Genomic DNA, 27792 nt, shown 5'->3' with positions numbered 1-27792 from the left:
CAAAACCCAAAGAATTGGCCCTTCAGATCGTTGCCTGCAGGCGACCCCAAACATGTCCACACACTCTCAGTCGATCGTAGTTTAGGGTAAGCAGGGGTAATTGCGCTCAGGGGGTAATGCCGCTCACCCTATTTACTTGACACATACGTTGCATAGAAACACAGCACATGGGCTGAGACGCGAGGAGGTGATGTCGGTGCCGCCCAGCGCCATAATAGCAGTTTGCTTCCGTAGCCGTAAGAGTGAAGTGCGTTTGTTTCTTTTCGGCAGCTTTCATCTAATTTTTAGCTCGGAATTTTTAGCGGTAAGTCAAGATTTTCAACACTTTTAATCACATGTATTATTATCTAAAGTACTAAGACATTCTGTTTTGTGATAATGTAAACATTGTTGTGCAATTGTATTTGTATATATTTTATATTTTAAATCAAATATAAAACGGTCATTTGGGGTTATGGCGCTCAAGTGAGCGTCATTACCCCAGTAAATGTTTTTTTTTCAGAATATGCCCAGAAAACGTGAAAGGACCACTGCCAAAGTGGCTTGGACCGAAGAAGACCTACTGCATGCCAGAACTGCGATTGAAAGTGGGATGTCGAAAAGACTAGCAGCAAGAACATATAAAATTCCATTTACTACATTAAGAGATAGGCTAAAGAATCAAAACATAGGCCGTCCACGACTGGGTCGTAAACCAGTTTTTAATCAACAACAAGAAAGTGAAATAGCTGAACAGGTTAAGCTGCTGGGATCAATATACTATGGATTAAGCGTTACAGATTTGCGTAAATCCGTTTACAAGTATGCAGAGATTAACAGTATCAAAAATAATTTTGATAAGAACAGCAAAATGGCTGGGTTAGATTGGGTACAAGGTTTTATGCGACGCAACCCTTCTGTTGCTGTACGTAAAGCTGAAGCAACAAGTTTAAATAGGGTTTCTGCTTTTAACAAAGAAGAGATTACTCACTTCTACCAAATGCTTGGTGACCTAATGGAAAAGTATAGGTTTCCTCCTAATAATATATACAATGCTGACAAAACAGGGATCACAACCGTCACAGATCCGGGAAAAGTGCTTGCAGAAAAAGGGCAACGAAGAGTAGGCGCAGTTACGAGCGGCGAAAGCGGCAGAAATATATCAGTCATGTGTGCTATGAGTGCGGCTGGGAACTTCGTACCACCAATGTTTATTTTTCTCAGGCAGAGGATGACACCGTTACTAGAAAAGGATGGACCGCCTGGTGCATTTTACACCCACTCCAAGAATGGCTGGATAAATGAGGAATTGTTTGTAGAGTGGCTTAAACATTTTGCAGCATATGTCAAGCCTACAGAAGATTCTCCTGTACTCGTAATACTCGATAACCATAGCAGCCACATCTCCCTTCCAGCTTTTAACTATTGCAAAAAAAATCACATCGCCATGCTTTCCATTCCACCACACAGCTCTCACAGAACACAACCTCTCGATGTGTCTTTTTATGGTCCCCTGAAAGCTGCTTATAGACACGAATGCAACATGCATATGAAGACACACTTAATGGCTAAAATAACTCCATATGACGTCGCCTGTTTATTTAACAAGGCATATGCACAAGTTGCAAACATAAGCAAAGGAGAAGCAGGATTCCGAGCCACTGGAATCTACCCTTTAAATCCAAATGTTTTTACTGAACAAGACTTCTTGCCAGCATCTCTGATGGCTCAAAACTCAGAACAACCCACTCAAAACGAAAATGAAACTGGCGATAATCTTGGAGCTGCGCAAACTCATCACATGACGATCAATCAAGCACCTGCATCTCCAGTTACTGGTTCATCGCTTGATATGTCGAACCACCAAGATCATGAATCTCCTGCTCCTGATCCACTGATGGAAGCGCCAAATCAAAATCTTGAAGCTTCTGTACATGCTGCATCTAAGTCCCAGTCTATCAAAAATAAATCACCCAATTCTGGTCCATCTAACCAGGCACTTTTGGGTGAACAAAAACAAACTTATGTTTCTTTTTCTAAGATAGTAACAACACCACCAACTATTGCGTCAACTTTAAAGCCAGCTCAAAGGAAGAGAAAACAACATTCTACCATATTAACATCGACTCCAATGAAAAATATATTAGAAGAGAAAGAAACGAACAAGAAAAAAAAACTCAATAAGACCGGAAGAAAAGATCAAACAAGAAGTAAAGTCACAGGAAATAATAGAAATAAAAATAAAAGTGGAACATCTTGCAAACGCAAAGTTTTGCAAGACAGTTCATCAGATGACGATGAACAAATTGAAAATGTCTGTGACGATGACAGTGATGATGAATTGAGTGTGGAAGGAAATGAATATAATAAATGCAATATTTGCGAAGAATTTGGAAGAAATAATGAAATGTGGTATCGCTGTACCATATGTGGGTTCTGGACTCATGCCATGTGCACCGGATGGGATTCTCCAGATGGATACATCTGTGATTTCTGTAACTAAAACTACAATGATGATGTTTAGTGATGCTCAACTATGACTAAATACTTTATTTTAGTTATTTAAGGTTGTTTTTTTTATTTGTTCATAAAAAAATATGTGTATACGGTTATTTTTTAAAAAAGCAGATTTGAGCGTCATTACCCCTATGGCTGAGCGGTATTACCCATAGCCAGGGGCATTGACGCTCAACCCTGATTTTTTTTTGAAGTTTTCCTACTGTTTTTAGGTAAACTATAATTACGTTTTATGTTAACATATTGACACACAAAGAGGTAAACTTTTGTCATTTGTTCTTATTTTTAATAAAAACCAAAGTTTTATAAAAATATTGCGTTTTTTCCTTAACTGAGCGGCATTCCCCCTGCTTCCCCTATTGAATGAGCGTTGCGTTTAACAAAATGGCTAATTCAAAAAAACTGAAGAAATTAACAATTTTATTATTACTTCTGTTAATTGAAAAGCCAGCTAGACAACGAAAACGATTCTGGGTTAAAAATTGGCTTCTAGAGAGAGAAAAATTGTCTCATATAAGTCTTATTAAAAAACTTCGAAAATCTAGTTCAGACGATTTAAATAATTATCTCCGTATGGATGATAAGACTTTTAAAACACCATTAAGACTCATTAAATCTGACATTACAAAGAAAAATACCAAATTGAGGAGAGGGATTACTGCAGAAGAAAGGTTAATTGCAACATTACGGTTCCTAGCAACAGGAAGAAGCTTTAAGGATTTGAAATTTTCAACACTTATTTCCCCGTCAGGCACTAGGAGTCATCATTAATACAAAGTTTTAAAGAAAGAGTATTTAAAGGTAAGAAAATAAACATTTATTTTTTCGTAATTGAAACTTATGAAACTAATTTACGATTACAAAGTGATTAAATTTATTATTAAAATTTATTTATTTAATAAAAACATTTTTATTATTTTGAAATAATTAAATCTGACAACTCTTCTTCAATTTGGCCAGCAGATGACAAAACTGTAGGTTGTTGGTCAGAAAAAGCAACATTTGAGTGCGAAAAAGGTGTGTTAATTGTGACTGTGTGGAGTGGCTTTGAAAATTGATATGACTGTTGGTGTTGGATAACATTTGAATTCTGCTGATAATGAGACTCATTTGAGACTGGCATCTGGATTGTTTGATAGCTGAAAACAGGTTTGTTCACTACAACGTCTGAGTCGAGAGTCAATTTATTCTGGATTGCATAAAACAGAAGTTTGTTTATTATTTGTTCGGCATAAAATCTTTGTTCTTCATTAATTCTTCGCAGTTTGTAAGCTATATTTTCTCCTATTACATGAAACTCATCTGCTATGTCATTTCTTAAAATTGTGCTGCAAACTTTTTCAATCATGTCATGTTGCTCTGTTAATTTTCTCTTTCGTGCAGAACGTTTAGCTGAACTTGTAGAGGTTCTTGAGGAACATCTGCTATTACTTGCCAAAACAGCCGGTTGAGGGGACGTTAGTGGCGTTGGTACGGTATTCGTATCTTCAGATTCGTGAATACCAGTACTTCTGAGACTCGAAGTTTCTTCGTTAATATGTTCGGCCTAAAAAAATAAAGCAAGATTTGTAAAATACGAGTATATTTTTATCTAGAATAATGTTAAACTTCTAAATTAAAAACAGACGAAATTTAGGTATTTTCATGGCAGATTTTTTTTTAGTTTCCCAAAACCCGTGAGGAATGGCAAGATATAGCAAAAAACTTTGAGAGTAGATGGAATTTTCCCAACTGTGGAGGTGCCATTAATGGGAAGCATATTAGAATTGTCACAGCATAAAGAAACGTTTCTTTATGTTGTGTTGTTATGATGTGTTAAGTTTTTTTATGCTGTGGAATTGTCAAGCGATGTAATAGTGGATCATACTTTTATAACTATAAAGGTTATGACAGTGTCGTTTCAATGTCTAGAAAGAGAGCCATCCTCAAGTATCATCAATTAAATATTAATAGTATCCTACAACTTCAGCCATCTTGTACAGTCTTTATTGGAAGCACCAGAGTACAAGCCAAACATGTTGTTAAAAAATATCCAAACATCAGCTGTAAAACCAAAACCTCTACTTATATGCCCTAAAAATATTGTGGTGTGTGTGTAACTAAGGTTTATATTCCGAATCTTCAATCCTTAAAACTAAGTAAGATCGACTTAGACAACTTTAATATTGCTCAATATAAACTGGATCAATACTCATGAATATTTTGAACAAATAATACCCCAACCTTTGTTCGCTAAACCGACACATGTTCTGGGTTATTATCCTAGGTTACTGGGTCCTAAATGATAAATGATTGTTGAACTCTGAAAATTGGCAACCTGGCAATTGTTATAAAAGATTTGCAACAATAAATTGGCTATTATTAAATGTTAATTTATTTGTTATAATAATTTATGTGTAAAAACATTGTTAATATTAATTTATGACATTATTTGTTTCATTTAGAACTTGGTAAAAGAAGAGACTTGGTCATATTTTAGCGAGTAAGCGCCTTACTCGGTTGCCTTACGATTACTAAGATTATACGTGACATTAATACGAATTAGCAGCTAATGCGAGTTTCAGCAGAAACGGAATGTGTTTACACAACGGTTTTAAGACAGCTGGGATTCTCAAATCACGACTCGATCTCAATATGATCACGACTTTAAATTCGATCGCGACTCATTCGTATGATGAGCAGGGTCATTCTAAATTTCAATTGACGACTTTTATTCAATTTGATTTAGGTTTGTTAGTATATATTTGTTATTTTCTTTAATATTTGACAAATAGAAACGTCAATTGTCTTTTCTATTCATAATTTTTTCGCCTCGTTTTTTTGTTTAAATATATGCGTACCTTATTTCGTTAAAATAAAGCCACCACTACCCATACGGAAATAATAATTGAATTCATGGAAAATCACAAAAACTTGTTGTATTCATCTACTTTTGGTTTTAATATGGCAACATGGGTGCAATCAATAGCACCTATAATACCAAGAAAATTGGATCTCTCTTAAGAAATCTTAATTTATTAAGTTGTCTCTTGTATTTGAACATCGATCAGCAAGGTGATTGCCCATGATTTTATAAGTTTTATGGATCCAACGATAAATAATATCCAATGCCTCTTTGGTAACAACCTGTGGCATAAAATCTTGACATACTAAAACTGCCAATTCAATGGTAACTCTACATCCCTTGCCTTTACTATTGACAGGACGTTGTGGAAAATAGGGTCGAATTAGATCTGATCGTCCTGCTCGTTGTCACTTACATCTTTATGAAGTTCAGTAGGTTACTTTCCACTAACCTCGAGAATTCACAAACGCAAACTCAAGAGCTTAAACTCTTTCCATGGGAACCGCTGACGCATTGTCTTCGCCCGATTCTTCTACCATGGAAATCCCTACCTAATATAGTCTGTTAAGAAAGTATCAGGAATTCTTTATTTTTCTAATTTTTAGATATTTTTTTTTTCTATACAAAATTAATGCGTCAAGTAGATTGTGCCGACACTATTGGCACCAAATAGTGTCTATCAAATATTGTTCATAGTAAACAAGCGCGAGTTTTGTGATAAATGTCGCAAGTAGAAAAAAAGAAAGAGAAGAGAATATTCGTATAGGATCTTAAAAAACTCGTGAAATTAACTCGAAAGAAGTGTATGGGACAATTAAGAGGATAAAAATTGGTACAGATATAAGACATTGACCAATTTTAGGAAGACCACGTAAGATTCGCGGCAAGAATTTAAACACTTTATTGAAATTAAGGCGACAAAATCTGAGCATAGGGTTTTGAAACGCCAGTAGATTTAGAAATCAACGAAAAATAAATTAAATGTATGTCCAGCAACTGTCCGCATGGCACTGAAAAGACAAGACTACACTTCAAGGAAACCGAAAAAAATCCTTATCTGTAATAACACCTCTACAAAAGCAACGAAGAAAGGATTTTTGTCAAAACATTTTTAAGGCGATAATTTCATTAATGTTTTTATATCTGACGAGAATTATTTCCAGATTGGAGCAAAATAATAGTTTGGGGAGCAGTGTTTCAATGCGGTGTATATACTTGATGGCACTGTTAATAGTGTAAATTATTGAGATATTTTAAATAGTTTTCTTATTGAAACGGCTCATGATTTATATCCAGAAGGGTGGAGCTTTCAGCAGCATAATGCAAGATGCCGTACTTCTGCTTGTACTCAAGCTTGGATGCAAAAACTTTGTTGAACTGACAACAATTCCATCGCTAGCAGCTTTACCAGTTATTAGCCCCATTGAAAACATGCAGTGGATTAATGAAGATTGAAGTGGATTAAGCTGCCCCGCGAAACAAAGAACATTTGATTCGTTCAGTTTTACAGCCCTGTGATGTAAATACTAATTAATTTTAAGTTGCTAATTAATCTAGGTCTATTTAAATTTGGACTTTTAATTATAAGTAATAATTCTTTTTATGGATAAAAGATTTTTGTATAAAGTGAAATAGAGTTTTAAAGAGATATGACAAACGTTTCCTAAAAAAAATCTGGTTAATGATACGTAAGTAACCATTTTTTGTGTTCCACCGACAAAATAGGAAGTGTATCCATATGTTGTTTACATAACATCTATTTCACTATTCTTTTCTAAATACAATAAAGGATGTTCAGATTTATTGTTCTTGCTTGTCATTTACTGGTATATTTATGAGAAGGAACATGAAAATTGCGTGAGCGTCGATTGCCAAAATCGACACCTCTGCAGGAACATAAATTTTGCTTTTTGTTTAGTCACACCTGCTACACCTATGTACAACTCATAAATATATTAGTTTTAAATAAATACAGAATGCAACTGTCAAATTATTTTAGTAAGAATATTACAATCAACTAAAAACAAACAGCGTCTTTCCTCACCTTTAAAAAATATTTTTTTATATTGTTTCCATTGTATACTTACGTAAAAATTTGACCTTTGACCATGATAAATTTGCCCATATCAAAATCTCAGCAAGAGAGGTACATATTTAGCATAAAAAGAAATGTTTGCGTTTTGACAATAAAAGTATGTTTTTTAGTTATATAATATAATAAAATAAATATTGCGCAGTAAACAATCATAATAAAATAATTATAATATTCGAGATTAACAAATATTTTACACTTATAGTTTTGAGCAAATAATTTTTATAACAAAAACGTTGATCTCTTTGACAAAAACATTATCTAAGCCAGTTTAGAGCTTTATGCTTAGGTCCTAAGTGTTCTAATTTATTTAACAAAATGCCCTTATCTTCCGAAATTCGTTACATAATTTTGTCTCGTTTATTTTCGGAACAGGGATAACAGTCGTTAATTTCCATTTCCGTGCAAAACCGTTTCTGAGGCAATGTAAAAACATTTTGTAAACGTGGTATATACCTTACTATACAATTAATGGTATATACGAAGAATTGATTATTCTGTTTCGAACCTGATTGCATCTGACAATACTTGTCTGTTATTGTTCTAGGTAAGAGAATTAAGGGTTTTCCACAGTTCTTTTGGGTTGCCTTTATTAAATCTATTATTTCCGATCAGAAATACTATTATTCCAAACAATTTTAGTTAATTCTTTTTATAGCTTATTGGAATCATAATTTCTAAAGGACCTCTGGAAGCTGATCAGTTTATTCATTTCAGTTTTTTCTAGGAACTTTAATTGACAGAATTAAATAATCACTTATTTTTGATGTAAAGTAAAGTCTACCTATTCAAATTTTTTTAAAGATTGGCTTCTTGAGACTATTTTATTTTTTTTCAATATTAAATTTACGGGAATCCACATTTTACAAAATAAATGTACAAAATAGATTATTTCATAATAGATAAGTTAACCTAGTGAGTTGATACAATGTAAATAAATATATATATACATCTAAGAACTGAGTTGACATCATTACAGCCATAGTCTGCTCAGGCTATTCTTAAAAACCGACAGTGAACTACTACATAAATGTTATTAGCGTTTAAGACACTCAGAGATCTATCGATAGGAGAATGACGGCCATATTCAGTTCTGTGCATAGGAACATGATAAAGGTCAAAATTGCGTAGAGTTTTATTTGGAACATTGAGACCCACTTTAGAAAGAAGGTCAGGAGCATTAATCATGCCATTAACAAGCTTAAAGACAAAACAAAGATCAGCGTTCACACGCCTTTTTTGCCAATGTGTCCAGGTTAAGTCTTACTCTCATGTCCTCACGATTGTACTCGTCAAAGCTAATGCCCATTCTTAATGCAGCACACCGTAAAAATCCATCTTGCACTCTTTCAATCATATCTATTGAATTCTGATATAGAGGAGACCACACTACTGAAGAGAATTCAAGATTAGATCTAACCAGCGAGACATAAAGGAGTCTATAGGCTTGCAGAGAGAGATGTGAACTATACCTGTTTACAGCACCCAACACTCTTAGTCCCTTTAAAGTTATTTTAGATGTGATGAACAAATCTCAGATGCTCATCGAACCACACGCCCAAATCCTTGACTACATTCACATACTGCAAGGACTTACCAAGGATACTATATGTAGAATTGAATCTCTTCGAACCTCTATGAAATGATATATAGCAACACTTAGAAATATTGAGCCTTAATCCGTTCATCACTGACCACTCACACAAAGCATCAAGGTCTTCCTGAAGTTTGGCTATATTATTCCCCTGCTTAATCTGCATGTAGAGCTTCAGGTCATCAGCAGACATACTTACAGAACTATGATTGATCACATTAACAATATCATTCACAAATAGATTGAAGAGGAGAGGGGCACAATGAGATCCCTGAGGAACCCCTGAGACTATATTAGTAGGTGCAGAAGTACAGCCATGCACCTTCACACTCTGAGTTCTTCCTATCAGGAAACTCTTTAGCAATTTTAAGAGGGAGTCATGAAAACCAGCACTTTCCAACTTGGCCAGCAAGAGACCAAAGTTCACCCCGTCAAAGGCCTTGGAGAAGTCGGTATAGACCGCATCAATCTGAACCCACCTCTCCAAAGCCCCCAACAGATCACACTCGTATTGAACCAAACTGCTGGTTGTGGATTTCCCACAAGAAAATCTTGACTGTTTTTCATTAATGATTCCTTTGCATTGCCATGTTAGCTGATCGCAAACCGAACTATCAAACAATTTGGCCAATGAGTTTTCAATACATACTCCCTTAATATCGGCATGATGAAACTGTGCTTCCAAGCTTCTGGGAAGGTAGAGTCCTGTAAAGACATATTAAAAGTCATCTGGAGAGGCCTACTAATTGTATAAATACAGTTCTTAAAAAGACATTAGGTATATTACCTGGCCCACAGACAAACTTGTTAGGTAATTTCTGGATCTAGAAAATACCTCCGAGAGAGTGAAGCGTCCAACAATAATATTCCGGGAACCAAATTCAAGAGAATCAGGAATGGGATAAGTAGAGTTGTCGTAAACTGTAGCAAAAAACTTTGCAAACAAATCAGTAATTGCTTCCCTGGACTCTGCCATTTCCTGGCCCAAAAACATAGAATTTGGAAATGCATTGCTCTTTCTTTTGTCATTGACAAACCTCCAAAAGTAACGACTATCATCCACCACTGACCTCTTTACTTTACCAATATATTCACTAAAGCACCGATCGTGTTCTACTTTACATCGAGATCTAAGGGTTGAAAAACGAGCATAAGAGTCAGGTGAGGGAGTAGACGTATATTTCCTGTGTGTAGCCTTCTTTTTTCGAATTAATTCTTTAAATAAAGGACTAAACCATTTAGGAAAAGATGAAGACCTTAGTCTCTTTTTAGGAATATACAAATCAAGGCAATCCCGTAAAATATCATTTAACTTAACCGCAGCACCATCATCAAAATTAATACTCCAATCAATAGCCCCCAAATGAAAGTTAATAGCCCCAAAGTCGGCATTCCGAAAATCGAATTTTATTATATTTTAGTAGGAGTCTTTAAACAGGTAATATGTTAGTCTCCTATTTGATAAACTATTATATTTAGACCGAGTTAAATGACTGAGAAGTTATCTATAATGAATCATTCGACTCGTGTATTTTTTAATTTCCTTGCATTAAAATAACAATTTGAATAACAACAATATGTCTTCTTAAAATGAAGCGATTTACAATTTTCCCATTTCTTTTTTTTTTGTATGCTAAAATATGCCCTGAGACACTATATATAACGTCATATGGTGCGCCCACCGGACTACCGCTGCAACAAGTGACCATGTATGGTCCAGGCGCCCACTATTAAGACAACCCGTTTGATATACGATGTTGTCTGCTTTGACTGTCAGATAAAAAAAGTGCAGTTGATTATAGTAAAAAGTACACTTGACAGGGTATTTGTTAAAAATCTTAAAGTTTCTCAGCGTAAAGAGAAGGGAAGAGTTTCCTGAGAATTTTCGTTTTGTGACGTTTACTTGTATGCTAATTGGTCGATTTTAAGAAATTTAATATGCATAATTATACGGGATGTCTCACTTTTTTGTTGCATACATATTTGATCCCAAAATTCAATTAAAAGAAAAAGGTACTTTGAAATTATATTGAATTTATTCCGATTGACGCATAGAAATCTTGGAAACAAGAATTGTAATTTTGAGCATTATAATAGATATTTATTTTTCCAAAATTTGACAAAGAAATAATTAAAAAAAAAGAGATAAATGGCAATTTTTTACAACTTCGCTAATGCCATTAGTTTTAAATGGGGTTTATATAGTAGTTTCAATAACACACAGGCAATAAGAACTTTGTTTGTTTGACCTATACCTGAATACGCTTCTGTTAGTTGCAGCCCCTACGATGCAATTCAGAAATATTCTCTATCATGTCAAGTTTTAAGCTATCCTTTAACCCTTTCGCGTCGATTGGGACATACTTGTCCCATCAAAAATTTTGTTTTGAAAATGCGACTTTTTTTATTTGTTAAACTTTAGTGTCTTTTAATTTATTTCTTTATTAGTACCTACCGCAATGACAAAAATAGCTTAAGTTTATTTTTTTAACGTAAGTATAGTGTGGGCCCAGCCGTATACTTGTTTGGGTTTTATATGTCCCAATAGTAAAATAAACCAAGATCAAGAAAATCATATTATTTTTTTTTTTTTTTTAAAGAAATACAACATTAGGAGTGATAAGATGAGAAATATTCTTTACATAGTGGTACGTCACAGGCGGATCATAACATGACCGTCAATTTTTCTACTTTTTGCTGGGCACAACGATGGCATCTTCTTCTGGTTTTTGAAAAAATAGGTAGGATAGATGGTATCCAACATTAATCATATTTTTAGAGGATAGTGTGGTCATACCAAATGATCTCTTGCGAATTAAAGCAGCATTTTCATGTCCAATTCCTATCAGTTGTTCTGCCAGATTTACCAAGTATGTCAGAAACGGAGTATCTTTAGTACGAAGTTCCTTGAACGTTATCCAAGCATTAACTGCTGTGGTTAATAATAGCTTGTAATAAACTTTTTTTCACCATTTTAATGACTTACGGTCAATGTTATATAGTTGAATAGAAGTCCATATTTTGTAGGAGAATGCGGATATAAAGATTACAAATAGGGGAAGCCTTTATCTCCAAGAAAAATGCATATAGGTCACTTAGGTAAATGTATTATGCATTTCGGCTGTATAAACAGCCATCATCAGATACTAAAATAAAATACAGGTAATTCAAGACAGTTTTAAAAAAGAGCATATTCACTATAACAATACAGACCTAGAACTGACCAGAACATTATGTTATATAGGCCTGTAAGTTGATCGGACAGGTCTACGCCCGCTATAAAGGAATTATATGTGTATTGCTTCGGAACCTAGTGTAATTTTTTTACCATCTTTACCAGTCCTTGCAACCTTAACTACATGATCAGTATGACAGTTACTCAGGACCATTACTTTTTTAGTATCCATCCAATTGAATGCTATTGTACCATAATTATTGGAAAGACACTGCATGTCTCCTCTTTTCACTGCCTTTTTATCAAATTGCTCAAATTTCGGCATATTCTTTCGAGTGGCTATGCAAGTTCCAACTTGAGGGAAAGGTAAAGTGTTCATTAAATTTACAGAAGTAAAAAACCGGTCATAACAAATAAGTACCTGGTTATCTTTTAAAGTTTCTGTCAATTTTTTTACTACTCGTTCACCTAGGGTGCCATCAAGGGTACCTGGTTCTCTTCCAGAATAAATATTAAAATCATAAATATAACCCGTATTAGAGTCGCAGCGTTCCCAAATTTTTATACCTCTTTTGATTGGTTTTAATGGTAAGTATTGTTTTAATGTTGAACGACCTTTAAACTTTGTTATAGACTCATCTATGGATTGAAATTTGGTTCTTGCTTTTGGGAATGTCAATTTGAGGCACGCAACAATATCTTCAATATAATAAGTTTTACTGGCGTTATTTGGCTTTTGTGGATGGTTAAAATACAGTTTACTAGCCACAAGTCTAAATCTATCTCTAGGGATAGCTTCTTTTATAACCTGGTTGCCCAAAGACTTATGGGAAGTCCAATAATGCTGCATTTGGGGCAATTTATTATAAGCCATTATAAAAAAACACCCTGTATATAATTATTTCGTGTGAATCAGTTAGAATTTGTTTCTTATTTCGAACCTCTTCAAGAATTTTTAGGCGCTCATTGGTACACTGGGCAATATAAATAAATAAAGAAGGTGGCATTAGTTTGAGAAAAATATCCAGCTCTGTACTTCCACGATTGACCTGAGCTATTATTGTACATATTGTGCATAAGCCCGCATATGGTGGCAAATAGCTCAGCTTCTCGTCCTTCATCGTCGTTCTTGTTGCAGAAGCGCAGCCAGTTGATATTGTGAACGTTAAAATCACCCATGACGATGATTTCTGCGCTTGGGTAATCAATTTGCAGTTGGTTAATGCAATAAAAAAATGCTACATATTTTATTAAAAAGGGATACATAGTATTGTTTTGTGTCTGTCAAAATAAGTGACAAATTTTTATGATATTATAAAGTGTCTTTTTTTGCCATTTCTACATAAGCATTTGGCAGCATTGCGTCAGAGATGTTGCAACAAGCAAACAAACTGTTTTTTCCTTTTAGCGGGTTTTGATTGTAACAATGAAAACCCGCTTTGATGTTCGGTCCACAATATAAACCTGCGATTTTCTTAATTTAATTTTTAAATAAATGCCCTCTTCTTCTGGATTTTTTACCTTTGAGAAAAATGTTCAGCATAATTTAACTCTCAGTATAATGGTAGAAATGGCTGACGAATTCCTTGGCTCTTGGAAAAAAAATGTGTCATCCAAAACCAGAATGGCGGCACTTATTTTTAGAAAAATTATTTGAATTTTTTAACATTATACAGCCTAATTTGCCTGGTAATTACGTCACTAATGTTCTAGATTCTAAATAAAATAATTCCTATGCCGAGGCGGCTATAGAAGCATAACAAATTATAATTACGTATATAACTATATATCTAGTACATTGTGTTAATTCGCCTAATACATGGGTTTTCTTTGTAATTTATTTTGACTATAACGATTTTAATAGTAAAATAATACACCCACCCATAACATTATATTTTTATTGCGGCGCAACCACAATTTTATTATATATGAATGTTGTGCATTGCGTTGGCGATTCGATTCTTTAAAGTCGAAGCATAACTGCTATTATTAAACACTGGCATGACTTACTAATATTTTTCTAATGTTATAAACATATATAATAAATTCAAATTTTATGTCCGGGTAACCATATTTTTCATTATTTTCAATGAAATATTGCTAGAATATATTCAATAAGCCTTTAGGGTGTTTTTGATTAAAATATTCGTATTTTAAATGTCCTTCCAATTCTTATTTTTCAAAACGGTTTTTAATTTATAATTTTGGTTTATTTTTCAAAGAAATTTTGATACTACAATTAAAATAGATATGGAAAAATGAATAAACTATAAATTTTGTATAAGCAGGAAAAACTTTAAACTAGTTACTTTTAAAGTTGAAGAAGTAGTCCGTTCATGTAGTGGAGTTAATAGTTCAATGAGTAACTGAAAGTATTCCGATTATCCACTAAATTTATTTAAAAATTATTAATCCAACATGTTTCGGACATGTCCATCATCAGGGATAACGATTAAGGGATTCAAACTTATACGTCTAGTGCCTCCTGTCTATAAAATAAAATTAATTCATTAAAGGACTTATTGTTTTAATTATGTAGTTTTAAGTCTTAGTAAACCCAAGTTTTGTCCTATTCACAAGTATTCTAATATGTAATTTTTGTTTATTTTGTTGGATGGTTTATTTAGTTTGTTATTTTGTTGGATTGATGGTTTTGAAATAAATTTATGACCGGAATACTTTCAGTTACCCATTTAGTTACTTTTAATTAATGATGGTCATTAAAAGCTGAAACGGCGGATCTTGAAAACCTGATCTATTTAGTAAACGAACTGTAAGTGATAAAATATACATTATTTTAAAACATCTGTATAGTTTTTTGTAAAGTTTTATAATAACATTTTATTGAATACCTAAACTTTGTCCCTATCTCTTAAAATCCAAATATATTTCGCCTTGAATTTGTAGCACCTTGTATATGGCACATAAAATTATATTCGACATAAGATCACCTTCGATTGGTTCAATGTATCGTTTTTTAATAAATACTAAAGTAACGTTCGTTATTTTTGCCGATTACGCATTTACTATTTAGGTATTTACTCATACGAGTGTATATTCTTTTTCGGCATTGACCCACAGCCATATAAGTCCTTATTCCAACAGTCTGGTCGTCCAAGGCGCGATCTTTAGAGTTGGTGGCCCTGGCACCGAGCCCGCGATGCATGCATAAAATCAGGCCGAAGAGAGAAAAAAATGGTAAAATAAAAACAAATGGTTCGTATTTTTCTCCCTTATGGTCACATTAGGGCTTAATATAACCTACCAGGAAAATCATCCTTTGTTTTTTGTTTGAAAGATACTCTTTCTATTTTTTTGTTTTGTATTTTATGTCCTAAAAAAAATATACAAGGTGAGCTTGTTTTGATATTTAGTGCATGCAAAAAATTTAGGTGAAGGGAGAAAAAATGGTAACATATCTTAGTGCACAGGAGCAGAAAAAAGAGTCGATAGCCATAAAACGGCAATAAACCATTGGCGTTAGATTTTTCGGGAAAGATCTGAAGGGTTTCATTTGTCGAGTTTATTTAAAGTGCAAAAGTTAGGAAAATATCATATTATTAGTTAGCAATTATTATATTATTAAGAGTCGATTTTACATTGCGGTATTAATTAGGTATTCTAGGTACTTCTAAAGTTACTCAAGAATTAAACAATGAAAGTTATGATAACTATGCGGTCACAAAGGATTCCAGTCTAAATAGCTATAAATGTACTAGTAGATACGTACTATATAAATTGTGCAATTTGTTACGTTTTTTTAGTCAAAATGTCGTCAAAATTTAGCCCAATAGTAGGCAAAGTTATTTTAGATTTGGAAGTAAGGACTATAAAACTAAATGTGCATCAAGCATCTTAATAGCGAAAAATATAATCAGAAGGCCAGTTAGATTTATTTTAGTTTAAGAATGAAATCCCAACAATAGATAAATTTTGGAAGTATTCAAAGAAAACGGGAAGGAAAAAGTTTGTGGAAAATTTTACACGAACTGTATTTTTGCTCGCTTTGAGGCAAAATAGAAAATCTATTTTAATAGAAAAGAAGATTTTTTTTAGAGAAAATATTTAGAGCAATGTAAAGAATCCAGAAGGGAAGAGACAAAACCCTTTTTGTTAGACGTAACTTATGTTCACGACACACCGTGAGCAAATATTGAGAGGACAAAAATCTCGAAAGCTTTTTAAGGACATCTTTAATATAATATGGTTTTATTTATGGTATATTTGTGATTTAAAAAAAAATGAATGGCATCTTATTTTTTATCTTAAATTTCCTGCTCCAAAAAGGGTAAACCGGGTGACCCAATAAGACGGCCATATCTCTGAAACCGTTCGTCGTATGACGTAGGGTTAAAAAAATTATATTTTTTCCGAATATGAATATAAATAATGAATATACTCAAAGCATTTATATTGAATAAAATCTCTTCTATAAAACGGTGGATTTTTATTGCCAGGTAATAAATACTAATGTGCAACTATTAATGTGGGTTCAATCTGATTGAGTTTAATGCAGCTAACACTCAAGCTGCTACATTTACAAAGAAGACTATCTATCCCTGCCGTCCTAAGCCTTTAAAAGAGAGTTCCAGGCTTACTTGCTGTGAAGGTTAGAAGTAATATGGCTTGGCATGGCCATGTTGCGAAAATAGCTAAAGTGGCTTCCCATAAGTTTATGGCTCTCTTTAAAACGAAAGGGCTGTTTATACCGCAACAGCTTTTAACGCTTTACAAGGCTCAAAAAGAAGTACACGGACGGTGAACAACACTATGTTATTTCAATGTAAATAAGAAAAATAAGAACATTATTCGTTACCCTTAACATACATAGTAATAATTTATACCTACATACATAGTAATAATCGAAGTGAGTGACCAATAGGCCATTATATTTAGACTTTCAGGTAAGGCTTTCAAGAAGTTCTCCCAAATTCTGTTGAGGCTTTAGAATTTAAACATCGTATGCAAAAAAAAACAGGAACATATACCTAAAAAGGAATAGGATCGAAAGAGAAGAGCGGAAGGTTAAACTATAATATCAATTTTAAATTCCATCTTTGTGTATAATATTTCAAAAAAATTATTTTTTTATTTTATCATAAAATATTAATTTGCACATAAATATTCATAGTTATTTTTAATTGATTTAGAAGAAGAAAATTTATGCGTTGAACAAATGCCGCTTAAATTTGAAAAGTCTAATATTTTAAATTTATTTACAAGGTGCACTATTACATACGAAAATGACTTTTTAAAAATTTCTTTGTTGTGAGAGGGAATAGTTATATAATAATTTTTTCTTCTTACATTTAGATTGTGTACATCTGTTCGATAGGTCACCTTTCTAACTAGATATGGTGGAGTTTCCCGTTTAAGCACCTTATAAAAAAACAAACAGCAATCGTCGATTTTCCATATATATTATGAGATATATGCTCTCTCCTTGTTATGCCAAATATAAGCCTCAGGTAAGAATTTTGGAGTTTCTGTATTCTATATGAGTCATAATGGTATCGCAGCAGTTTGTTGGTGATAATACAAGGGAATCGCAAAGCATGTTTTTAATGTTGGCACTTAAAAAGTGTCTTTACCATACCTAGATTCTTGGCACTATTTTTAAAAATAATTTCATCGTTATTAAGTTGAATTTTAAAAAAATCAATTATTTTGTCTATATCTACCATGTTGTACATGTGTGTGCCATAGTATTAGCTCTATGTCAGATATAAATTTAGTCCAGTCCACATTAGGTAAATTACGATATGCAAAATTTGTGTTAGGGGGTTTTGGAGTTTCTGTAATCAGTGTTCCAAATAATCGATTTTCTTCAAGCAATTTGCGCAAGCTGTAGCTCTAAGGGGGCGCATTTTAGGATACTTGTTTATAGGAAAAAAAGTCTTATTTTGACTCTAACAATTCGCTTTTAAAATGTTTGCACCGAATTTCGTAACACCCTGTATGGCAAGTGAGATATGAGATATACCTGGCAGATGCATGCAATGTTTTTTTGCAGTCTGGGTGTGACATTGTTTCTTTATAATTAAATCTTAGTACAATAAAATCTTCTTTAATTAAGGTGCACTTTTTAAATACGTACATGCATAAATTATTGCAATTACTTAATATGGTAACATACTTTTTGTATTTGAAAAAAATATAGAAAAAAAAGTGAAAATGATCATGTTAATCTTCATATAAATATCCCATAAAGAATTAAAAAAAAGGTTTTTATGTAATTAGGTAAACTACTTAAGAAAAACACAATCCAGACAATAGCATAAAGGGGGAATACATATCTTGCTGGGATTTCCTGTACACTTATATAATTTGCTTACTATACAGTTAAAAACTTGTATCGGTAATTGGTTTTCTACGTATTTACAAATCACAAATCCAGTAAAATTCTATACTAAATTTAGTGAAATGATTAAGTTTTTCAATAACAACCTACGCCTTAATCCCTACAATACAATAACGATCGTCGCAGTTGCTACGACAACTTTTTGATTCGGCCCATATTTTTATTTAAAATCCATTTAAGACCCTCTTACATCTGCTTAATATTACGAAAAGTACGGTGTTTCCATTCGCAGAAATGTCGAAACTTTCTATTCATTTAAGGAATCTGCCAATCAACAAGTTTTAAATGACATTCGTTCTTTTTTATTTCACATTGCGGATTAGCGTAATCCTCTAACGCCTTTTTTGGATGGATATTATGGAATATAAGAATACCAAAATTGGCATAATTCATATTATCTAAATTCAGTTAGTTAAATTCTCAGTATGTAGCGCTACTTATAGTGAACAAAAATAACAAGACATTCCTAGAATATTCTTAGGATTCAATTGTCGGGACAGCAGGGTCTTGTTCGTCTGGGTATAGGTCAGCCAAAGCAGGGATACGATCTTCTTGAAGAAAATTCAAATAGGCCCTATTACTTTATTTTCCACGATACCAGCCCAAACATTAATAGATTTACGGTACTGTGTATGAGCCTCAGTTGCCCAGTGTGGATTTGACACTGACCAGTACCGACAATTTTGCCGATTTACGACACCGTTTAAACAAAAAGTTGCTTCATCCGAAAACAAAACTCGTAACACAAACTGACGGTTATTATTGCAAATGTTCATCATTTGCTCGCAAAATTGGTTTCTTTGATCAGGATCGTCCTCATTTAATTCGTGTATTAGTCTAATTTTATAAGGGTGGTATTCATTTGCTTTTAAGATGCGTCTTACTGACGTTCCGGCTATATTATTATCAACTGAAATTTATGAAGTTGTATTGTTTGGATTTTCTTTGACGGAAAGCAGAACGTTTAATTTTGTTTCTTCAGAAATTTTTGGACGACCTGATCTTGGCAAATCCCTAACACTGAAGTTATGAATTTGGGCTCTATTCTACTAACTGTTGACTGAGAAATAGGGTGGTTTGGGTATTTGGTAGTGATGGGAAAAATCGTATTATTTCGATAATCGGATTATTAGGTTATGAATGATTTCGTGCACTATATATTGCATCATCGTAACTCACAACACATTGAACACCCTTGACCAGCTGATCGATTTGTGACAAATATTTAGTTTTGTATTTTTTTGTTCCTTGATCATTAGACTGTTCCTGTTTCTTAAAATGGTTTATTTTTAATTTTAAATTATTGATTAACTGCGGAAAGTCAGTATTTCTATAAATAGTAAATTAAGTTTACGATGAGATACGGAATTTAAAAAAAATCAGTGGTTTGGGATTATTAACTCGATGCAAAACAAGCCCTTTGTAACATATGCAAGAAGAATTAAAAATATTTTGGAATGATTTTAAATTGCCATTATTTGGCAAATAAAATATGTTTATTTCTAAAAAAAAAAATTAAAAAATAAAAGAATTAATTATTTTATATTTACTTGTACGTAAATTATAATCTTAAATTGTATGTTAAAGTCGCATACTTTCTTCCTACATCTTACAGTAATTAATAACAAAGAATAATACCAGTATTAAATAAATAACATAATAAACATAACAAATATAACAAACAATAATATACATTATTATTAAACATCGAATATTTTATAGAAAATTAAATAATATTAGTCATAAAGAATATGAAAAGAAATAGCAACCCAGTTGAAAACCTCGCTTCTGCCGCTTTAGTCCATATTCCTATGACAAAGCTAAATTGACCAATAAGAAAGTCCGAAAAAGCGAAAACCCGAACGCTTACTACCGACTTGTGAGTGATCGCGCGTGTGACGACACGCATGACAATTATATTTCATCTTTTAGTTTTTTTAGTTATCACTCCGGTCAAAATAATTGGATTATTTTTCTATAATCGGATGCTACCGATTATTTTTGTAATCGAATCATGGATGATGTTTAATCTGAATTATTCCATCACTAGTATTTCGCATTAAACAGTTCACTTACTTCTTTTTGCGTGCGCACTCGATAACCGTACCCTAGCATCATCAAAATTTCAATTCGTTAGGTTTCCGTTAAATTAGCCATAATTTATTCTGATAAAAACTATTAATTTTCGAACTCACAGTGATATTCAAATGAGCTAAAGTCTAAGTCTAAAAAGTTCAGGTCTAAAGCTGAGCACATCTCATCTGGCCCTCGATAGGCAATGTCCATGTAGGCTAAATTTATTAGAGGTCATTAATCAGAGAGTAGACTATTCAATTTAAGTAGAGGGAAACTAATACTTTATACAAGATGGTATTTAAGCAAATAGAAAACATGTGCATAGCTTTGGACACTTGAATCTTAGATCAGTGTTTACAGGTTTTGTCCAACTCACTAATATAATTCAGAATAATAGCTTTGACATAATTGGTGTAACGGAAACATGGTTAACAAGTGATACATCATCAGATGCTGTTGGTATTCCAGGATACAATTTTTATAGAAAAGATTGTAATAGAGGTAGAGGTGGAGGCGTAGGCTAGTACATAAAAAGCTCAATAAAATGTGAGAGTTTAAGCTTTATGAATTTAATATCAATAGAGGGTTTTGAACATTATGGGGTACGTATTAGAGTAAAGCAGAAGTTATCCATAGCAGTAGGTGTTATCTATAGAGTAGGTAATAATGTATTAGAATGTGTTAATATCTTGGATAGAATATTACCTGAAATCTTGCCTGTAGATGAGTATGTTTTAGTTTTTGGTGATTTAAACATCAATATGATGAATATTCAAAACCCAGTCAGCAAATTATTTGATAGCTATGACTTTTCTCAGGTAATTTATGAACCAACTCGTCTGACTGATACAACAGCCACTTTACTAGACCCAATTTTTATTAATGATCAAAATATTGTAACTCAGAGTGGGACGTTAGATTCAAATGGGATCACCTATTGACATTTTGCTATATAAACATAACATGTATTATAAAAACTGAAAAATTGTTGACTATAAGGGATTTTAAGCATTTCGATGAACCTGAATTTTTACTTGACCTTCAGTCTGAAGTATGGTGGGATAAATTGTTCTGCCTTCATGATATAGATAGTAAAGTTATCTGACTCATAATATAAAGTATTTGTTTGATAAGCATGCTCCCGTAAGGTCCATTAGAGTGACTAAGCCTTATGCACCATAGTTGACTTATGCAATAAGAGGTTTAATGAGGGAAAGGGACAAGGCAAGGCTCAAATGTAAATTAAACAACTCTACAGACAATTTTGGACATTATAAAATGCTTCGAAATCTTACACTAAGAATTCTACGCAATATTTGGAGACCCGAAAGGCTCAATGAAAAGTTTAGCAAACTTTAAGAGACCTCAATGTTTATGTTCCTATAAATACAGTTATTCAGATTCCTCCTAAATTGGTAAATGTGGAAGAGACAAATACATATTTCTGCAGCGTTTTTAAAAAATCAAACAACTGTGATAATAAAGTAGCATATTATAATAATAATAAAATAAGGGAAGGCATACAATTTACTTTCAAATTGGTCGATCCCTCTGATGTGTTTAAGTATGTGCAGAGTATTAGGTCAAATGCTGCAGGTATTGATGGCATAACACTTCAGATGGTGAAACTGTGTTTGCATGTGATAATATTACATATTACCCATATTGTCAATAGTTGTGTCGAACATGGTCATTTCCTAAATTGCTGGAAAGAATCTCTTGTTACCCCACTACCTAAAAAACATGATCCTGTCAGTTTTACAGATTTGAGGCCTGTTAGTCTGCTTCCTGTAATATCAAAAGTTCTGGAGTAGAGAAGGGTTCATGGAGTAAGAGTGGTTCATGTTCAGATCACTGATTACTTTAATACAAATGGCTTTTTTCCTATGCATCAATCGGGCTTTAGAGCTAGTCATAGTATAACAGCTGCACTTCTAAATATTACTGACGACATTGTAAAAATAGGCAAGATAGGCAAGTGGCGGCTATATTGATTTTGATAGACTACTCTAAATCCTTTGATGTTATTGATCATGAGTTGATGTGTGCCAAGCTATCATATTATGGCTTTGGGAAGGTTGAAATACTGTTCTTTAGGTCATATTTAACAGATCGAAGGCAGGTAGTTAGGATAGGTGGTGAGACATCGCAGAGTAGAAACATTATTTCGGGAGTGCCACAATACTTGGCCCTTTGTTGTACGTTATTTATACTGCAGATATGTTTTCTATTGTATCAACGCACATGCAAGCATTTGCGGATGATATACAATTATTATTTTAGTTTCCAATCCAGACTGTCCTGATAATACTGCTGAGATGTTAAATTCAGATTTGTCTAATATTTTGCGATACTCAACGGAACATAATCTGACAATTAATGCTGCAAAAACTACAATGTTACTGTTTTGTTCTGAAAAGAAAAGGGGCATACTCATGAATCGACTTAATATTCAGATTGAAAATACTCGGTTGACTTTTGCTAACTGCGGTAAAAATTTGGGTTTGTGTATAGATGTACAGCTTAATTTTGAACAACATTTAAAATCTTTACTAAAAAGAAGTTATATGAGACGTTCAGAAAACATGCTGTAGTTGTTTATAAATTAAGAAAATTTGATCATGTCTCAGAAAATATAAAAGAGTTGGGTTGGCTTAAGTGTGATAACTGGTATAATTTTAACTTGACTCTATTTTCTAGAAAACTAAATATGTGTCAACAACCAGTATATTTGTTTAAAAAACTAATTTATAGGGAGGCTGTGCGTAATCGCTTTTTGCAAGATAAAAATTATTTAATAATGCCACAACATAGAACTTCTTTTTTTAAAAAGAGCTTCAGTTATAATTGTGTTATATAATAACTTACCTCTTCAATTTAAGGTATGCAATACTGGTTATTTAAGGTCTAAGTACAAGAGGTATTTATTAGATATGCAGTAAATTTTTAGAACTTTTTTAGTGACAGATATATTGTATGTATATATGTACTGCATTGTTATATTGTTATGGTTGGTTAAAACTGTTTTATCCTCAGTGTTATCTCTTAAAAGCATTCTGGACTTTCTCTGTTAACATTTAAAGATGGTGAACTTAATATCCGGAGAATTGGGAGAATGGCCAGGAGGCTAAACTTCGCCAGTTGCGCTATTCTTGTGCATATGATGTGAGTGTACATTTTCATATGTTTTTGCATTGTATGTGCAAAAAAATACTTGAATAAAGGCTTTATTTATTTATTTATATTCGAAAATGGAGATTCTTTACAAGTGCAACCATAGAAATAGAAACAATTAGCAGTGTTTATAACATTATTTTCATCCTCGATTTTACCTTAATTTGTAAATAGATGTACTTATACGATTCTTGTTATTTAAATGTAAATGTTTCGGAAACAGTTGAGTTTTGAAATAAGGTGTGTTATACGAAAATTGCTTGGAATTTCACCTATATTTCATAAATGCAATGAAAAATAAAGCATTCCATTTAAAAAAATGACCGATGACGTCATATCTTTTTTTTTGTTCCACCCTGTATACAAAAATTTATGTGAAATAATGCGCAACTTAAAATAAAAATCGACGGGTCCGAGAGTTTTCTCAAAAAAACATATCTCTAATTTTTATCGAATTTATGCGGAACTTTAGGCGGTCACTGTATGGTTATTATATAGAGTTAATCCAAGGGTTTAATAATTGAGAAACCTGTTTTATACAGATCAAAACGGCCGCAGTTCAAACAAAATAGATATTTTAACGGCGAAGGTGTAACTTTTCGCAAAACATATAAATAAATATTCGTCTTCCTACATAAGATCGGCTGACGGTCCTCCCGGTCAGCACTGTGTTCTAAATATATCAGTATGACATAGACCGACCATGGAGGTGTTAAGAATCGGTCCATATGGGATGCTGATGGTCACCCACTAAACGGGGCGGACAGACAAGCCGTCACGCGGTACCGCAGGTTCTCATTAGTCGACCACCGGCTTGCGAATAAACGAGATTATATACACTAATTATATACCGAGTCAATTTTTTAAAAGAGTAAAAAAATTGTTTGTTAAGCGAATTTTCATATAATAGGAATTAAAAGTATTTATTTTATTTATTATTTAGGGAGTGAACAGTGAACTAAAGAACTTTGGTTTCAGAGGTTTTACCGGTAATTAATATACATTTTAAACAAAGGCGAGAATAAAAGGGTAAGTTGGGTGTACCATTTTTATTTGATAAAATTGACTTTTTTTATTAAACATTTTGTCTTTAGTTAGCTAAATTTTCTATGATGAAATAACAAACCTTATTTAAGAGGTATTATGGCGGTACTAAACACATTTTAAATTTTGTACAAGAAAATGGAGCAAAAGAAAATATTTTTAGATAAGGTGCTAACCTTTAAAGCAGTGAGTCTTTAGGGTATTTTATGAAGAAGAGTTTTGTTGTTGTAGCAGAAAAATGTTTTTTTTTTTGTTATAATTTTTAAATGAAGTATCGATTGCAATTTTTGCAATTGTTGCTCAAGTTTCTCGTAAAAACACAAATATACAACAAAAACACTGTATCCTTTTAGTATTTGTCCACTTAAATATTGAAATCTCATTCTGAATCACCCTGTTTGTTATTTGGAAACTATGGATAGTAATCTCCAAAAAAAAAATCATGAATTAATTTTTTTTTAATTTCTATTTAATTTTTTTATCTTTTTTGGTCACCTCTAATTACCAAATTGTTAATTTATTTTTTTCTTAATTATACGTTATTGGAAAATAATTCCTAATATTCGGGAATGTTAAAAAGAATAAATTTTTGTATTTAGTTAATCATGTTTATTCATTTTTACTTTTTTTACTATATTTTACGTTATATATTATTAAAAAATCCTTAATTGCCAAACTATAACTGACCCGATTTTTTAAAATCTTATTAATTATTTTTTTACTTCAATAGTGTCCAATTAATTGTAAAGTTAGATAATTAATTAATTAAATACGAAAACGTTATGAGTTGTTTTGTAAACATTAATGGTATGTAGTTTTGTTGGTAATGGTATACTATAGTATAGTTTTTTTATTACAATAATTTTGAATTCTTTTACTTAATAATTGATATTTGATTTTTTACAGATTCTCTTTTTTTTAAGTTTATATCAATAACTGTTCAAATTTATAATATTAAACTTTTTTGTTTAATTAAAATGATGGAAGACATAATAATTTTAAAAAAAATTAAACTAATTTTTCTCTAATAAGAAATTTTTGAGTGACTCTATACGACCAAACTTGAATTTTTGAATTAAAGATTTTAGTCAAAAAGTCACTAAACTTGAGCATGAATATCGCAAAAAAATTGTTCAAAAATAAAAATTTAATGCATAATAAGTTTTCGAGTAATGTGACATTTACAGTATGGCGTAGGTTAGTATCATAACCATTAAAACAAATAATTATTCCCAGAATACGGTACATTATGCCCACATGGATAAAAACTAAAACAAGGATTGGGTTTGACTATTTTTTTTAAATAAAATTTACAGTTAAGATATCATGTAATAATAATTATTATTTGTTAATATAATTTGCAAGGTTGCGTAATTTAAATTCTAAATAATTGCATTTTGTAATGCAGGTACCGTATATTTAAGCGCCGAGGGTTTTTTTTACATATACGCCCATATTAAAATGTCATTCAACGATATGCATTTGTATGGCTACTTTGCATAATTCTGCAGGGTGTCCCATTTAAGAAACTCAACTGCTATAATAATCAATTTATAAAAAGAATTTAATTTTTGATTTAATTTATTTCCGAAACAGATATTTTCAATTTCTTCCAAGCAGTTAAAAGATTTTATTAATTTTTGCTGGCTAATAATGTTTTTACAAAAAGGCTTCGTCCAGATTCTTGCATTTTTTGTCTAGTGTTTCACATTCAGCAGTTAAGAAAGGTATTTATTTAGGTTAGATTTTTTTAAAAAAATATTTTTTTGTATGTACGTATAATACGAAAAGACACTGTTCTTTTAATTCACTTCATAGAAGGTCATAGAAAGTTATGAAAATCTTAAAATAACATCAGCCTTGAAGAAATCAAAAAGCAACCCTTAAAAAATACAATTGCTAGCAAGCAAGCCTAGCAATAGCAGTTGAAAGAAATTTCGATTTTTTTTCTAGAAAGGTTATTTTTTCCAGTTTTCTCCTAATTTAGTCCAGAGACCAGAAAAATATGAAATTCTTATAAGAAAATCAATAAGAACCGACTGACTTAAAGAAACAAAATATTAATTAAAACCAATTTCCAGCAGCGTCCTTTAAGAGGCTGTATCTTCGTAACGAAGGCCTGTAGGAATTTTTTTTATAGGAACGTTCGGTATTATTTTTCCATGTTCTATCTGAATCCGAGAGATTTCCCACATGAACCGGGACACCCTGTATAATTAGATTCTATAGAAGGTCATAGAAAACTTTAAAATTCGTAAAAGAAAATCAAATGCTTGCAAATAAAAAATTACTTACCAAAAACGAAACCCATTTCCTTAAGATTATTATTTTTTTTTCCAAATTTATATTTTTCGATTTCTGTCAGGCAGTTACACATATTTTTCATTTTTACCGGCTGATAAATACTGAAACGAAGATTTCGTCCAGATTTCTCTTTTATTGGAAGGTCATAGAAAATGATGACTTTTGTGCGACTCAATGCGCGGTCGCTTGTGCCACGACTGGCAGAACTAAAGGAAATTATCAATGAGGGTGATTATGATATTGTAGGAATTTCTGAAACTTGGTTAAATTCGAATATTTTATCATCGAATATTAATATTAATGGGTATAACATTTTAAGAAATGATAGAAAAACTAGAGGTGGTGGGTTGGCTTTTTATATAAAAAATAACTTACAATTTTCTAACATGGTGTCTGTTAGTGAAGAAATTTGTAAAGAGTTATGGTTTCAACTAAAATTTTTTCATAAAAATTATATGGTTGGTGTCCTCTATAGACCTCCCAAAGGTAATATCAATAATTTTCTACAGACTTTTGAAAAAAGGTTGGCTGATTTTCAGCCTTTGGAAATCATATGTGGCGGTGATATAAATTTAAACCTTCTAAATATGGAACATCATTATGTATCAACTTTTTAAAGTAGAGTCTTTAA

The 27792-nt window shown here is 32.3% G+C and overlaps 2 protein-coding genes across 10 annotated transcripts in view; both read left to right on the top strand.

Moving 5' to 3' along the window:
- The first annotated feature begins 218 nt into the window (after window positions 1-218).
- LOC126745467 (uncharacterized) lies at window positions 219-2838 on the top strand. Its single transcript, XM_050453325.1, has 2 exons — window positions 219-304; window positions 503-2838. Exon 2 carries the CDS (start codon window positions 506-508, stop codon window positions 2480-2482), a length of 1977 nt encoding a protein of 658 aa, XP_050309282.1. The 5' UTR covers window positions 219-304; window positions 503-505; the 3' UTR covers window positions 2483-2838.
- Window positions 2839-24594: 21756 nt separating this feature from the next.
- The window catches only part of LOC126745345 (titin), a 139601-nt gene continuing 136403 nt past the window's right edge, over window positions 24595-27792 (top strand). For 6 of the 9 annotated variants that reach the window (XM_050453191.1, XM_050453166.1, XM_050453177.1 and 3 more), the window contains exon 1: window positions 24601-24842. The gene's annotated coding sequence lies outside the window, so the exon portion shown is untranslated. Of the gene's footprint in view, window positions 24843-27792 lie in introns of all 9 variants that reach the window. The other 3 variants (XM_050453148.1, XM_050453199.1, XM_050453158.1) reach the window with 3 other exon arrangements.

Source organism: Anthonomus grandis, chromosome 1 (assembly GCF_022605725.1).
Source record: "Anthonomus grandis grandis chromosome 1, icAntGran1.3, whole genome shotgun sequence".
Taxonomy (NCBI): Eukaryota; Metazoa; Arthropoda; class Insecta; order Coleoptera; family Curculionidae; genus Anthonomus; species Anthonomus grandis.
The sequence above is the reverse complement of the archived record's forward strand: the minus strand, read 5'-3'. Positions and strand labels throughout refer to the sequence as shown.

Coding starts and splice junctions, on each gene's coding strand:
- LOC126745467 (XM_050453325.1), top strand. CDS start 506: ATGCCCAGAAAACGTGAAAGGACCACTGCCAAAGTGGCTTGGACCGAA.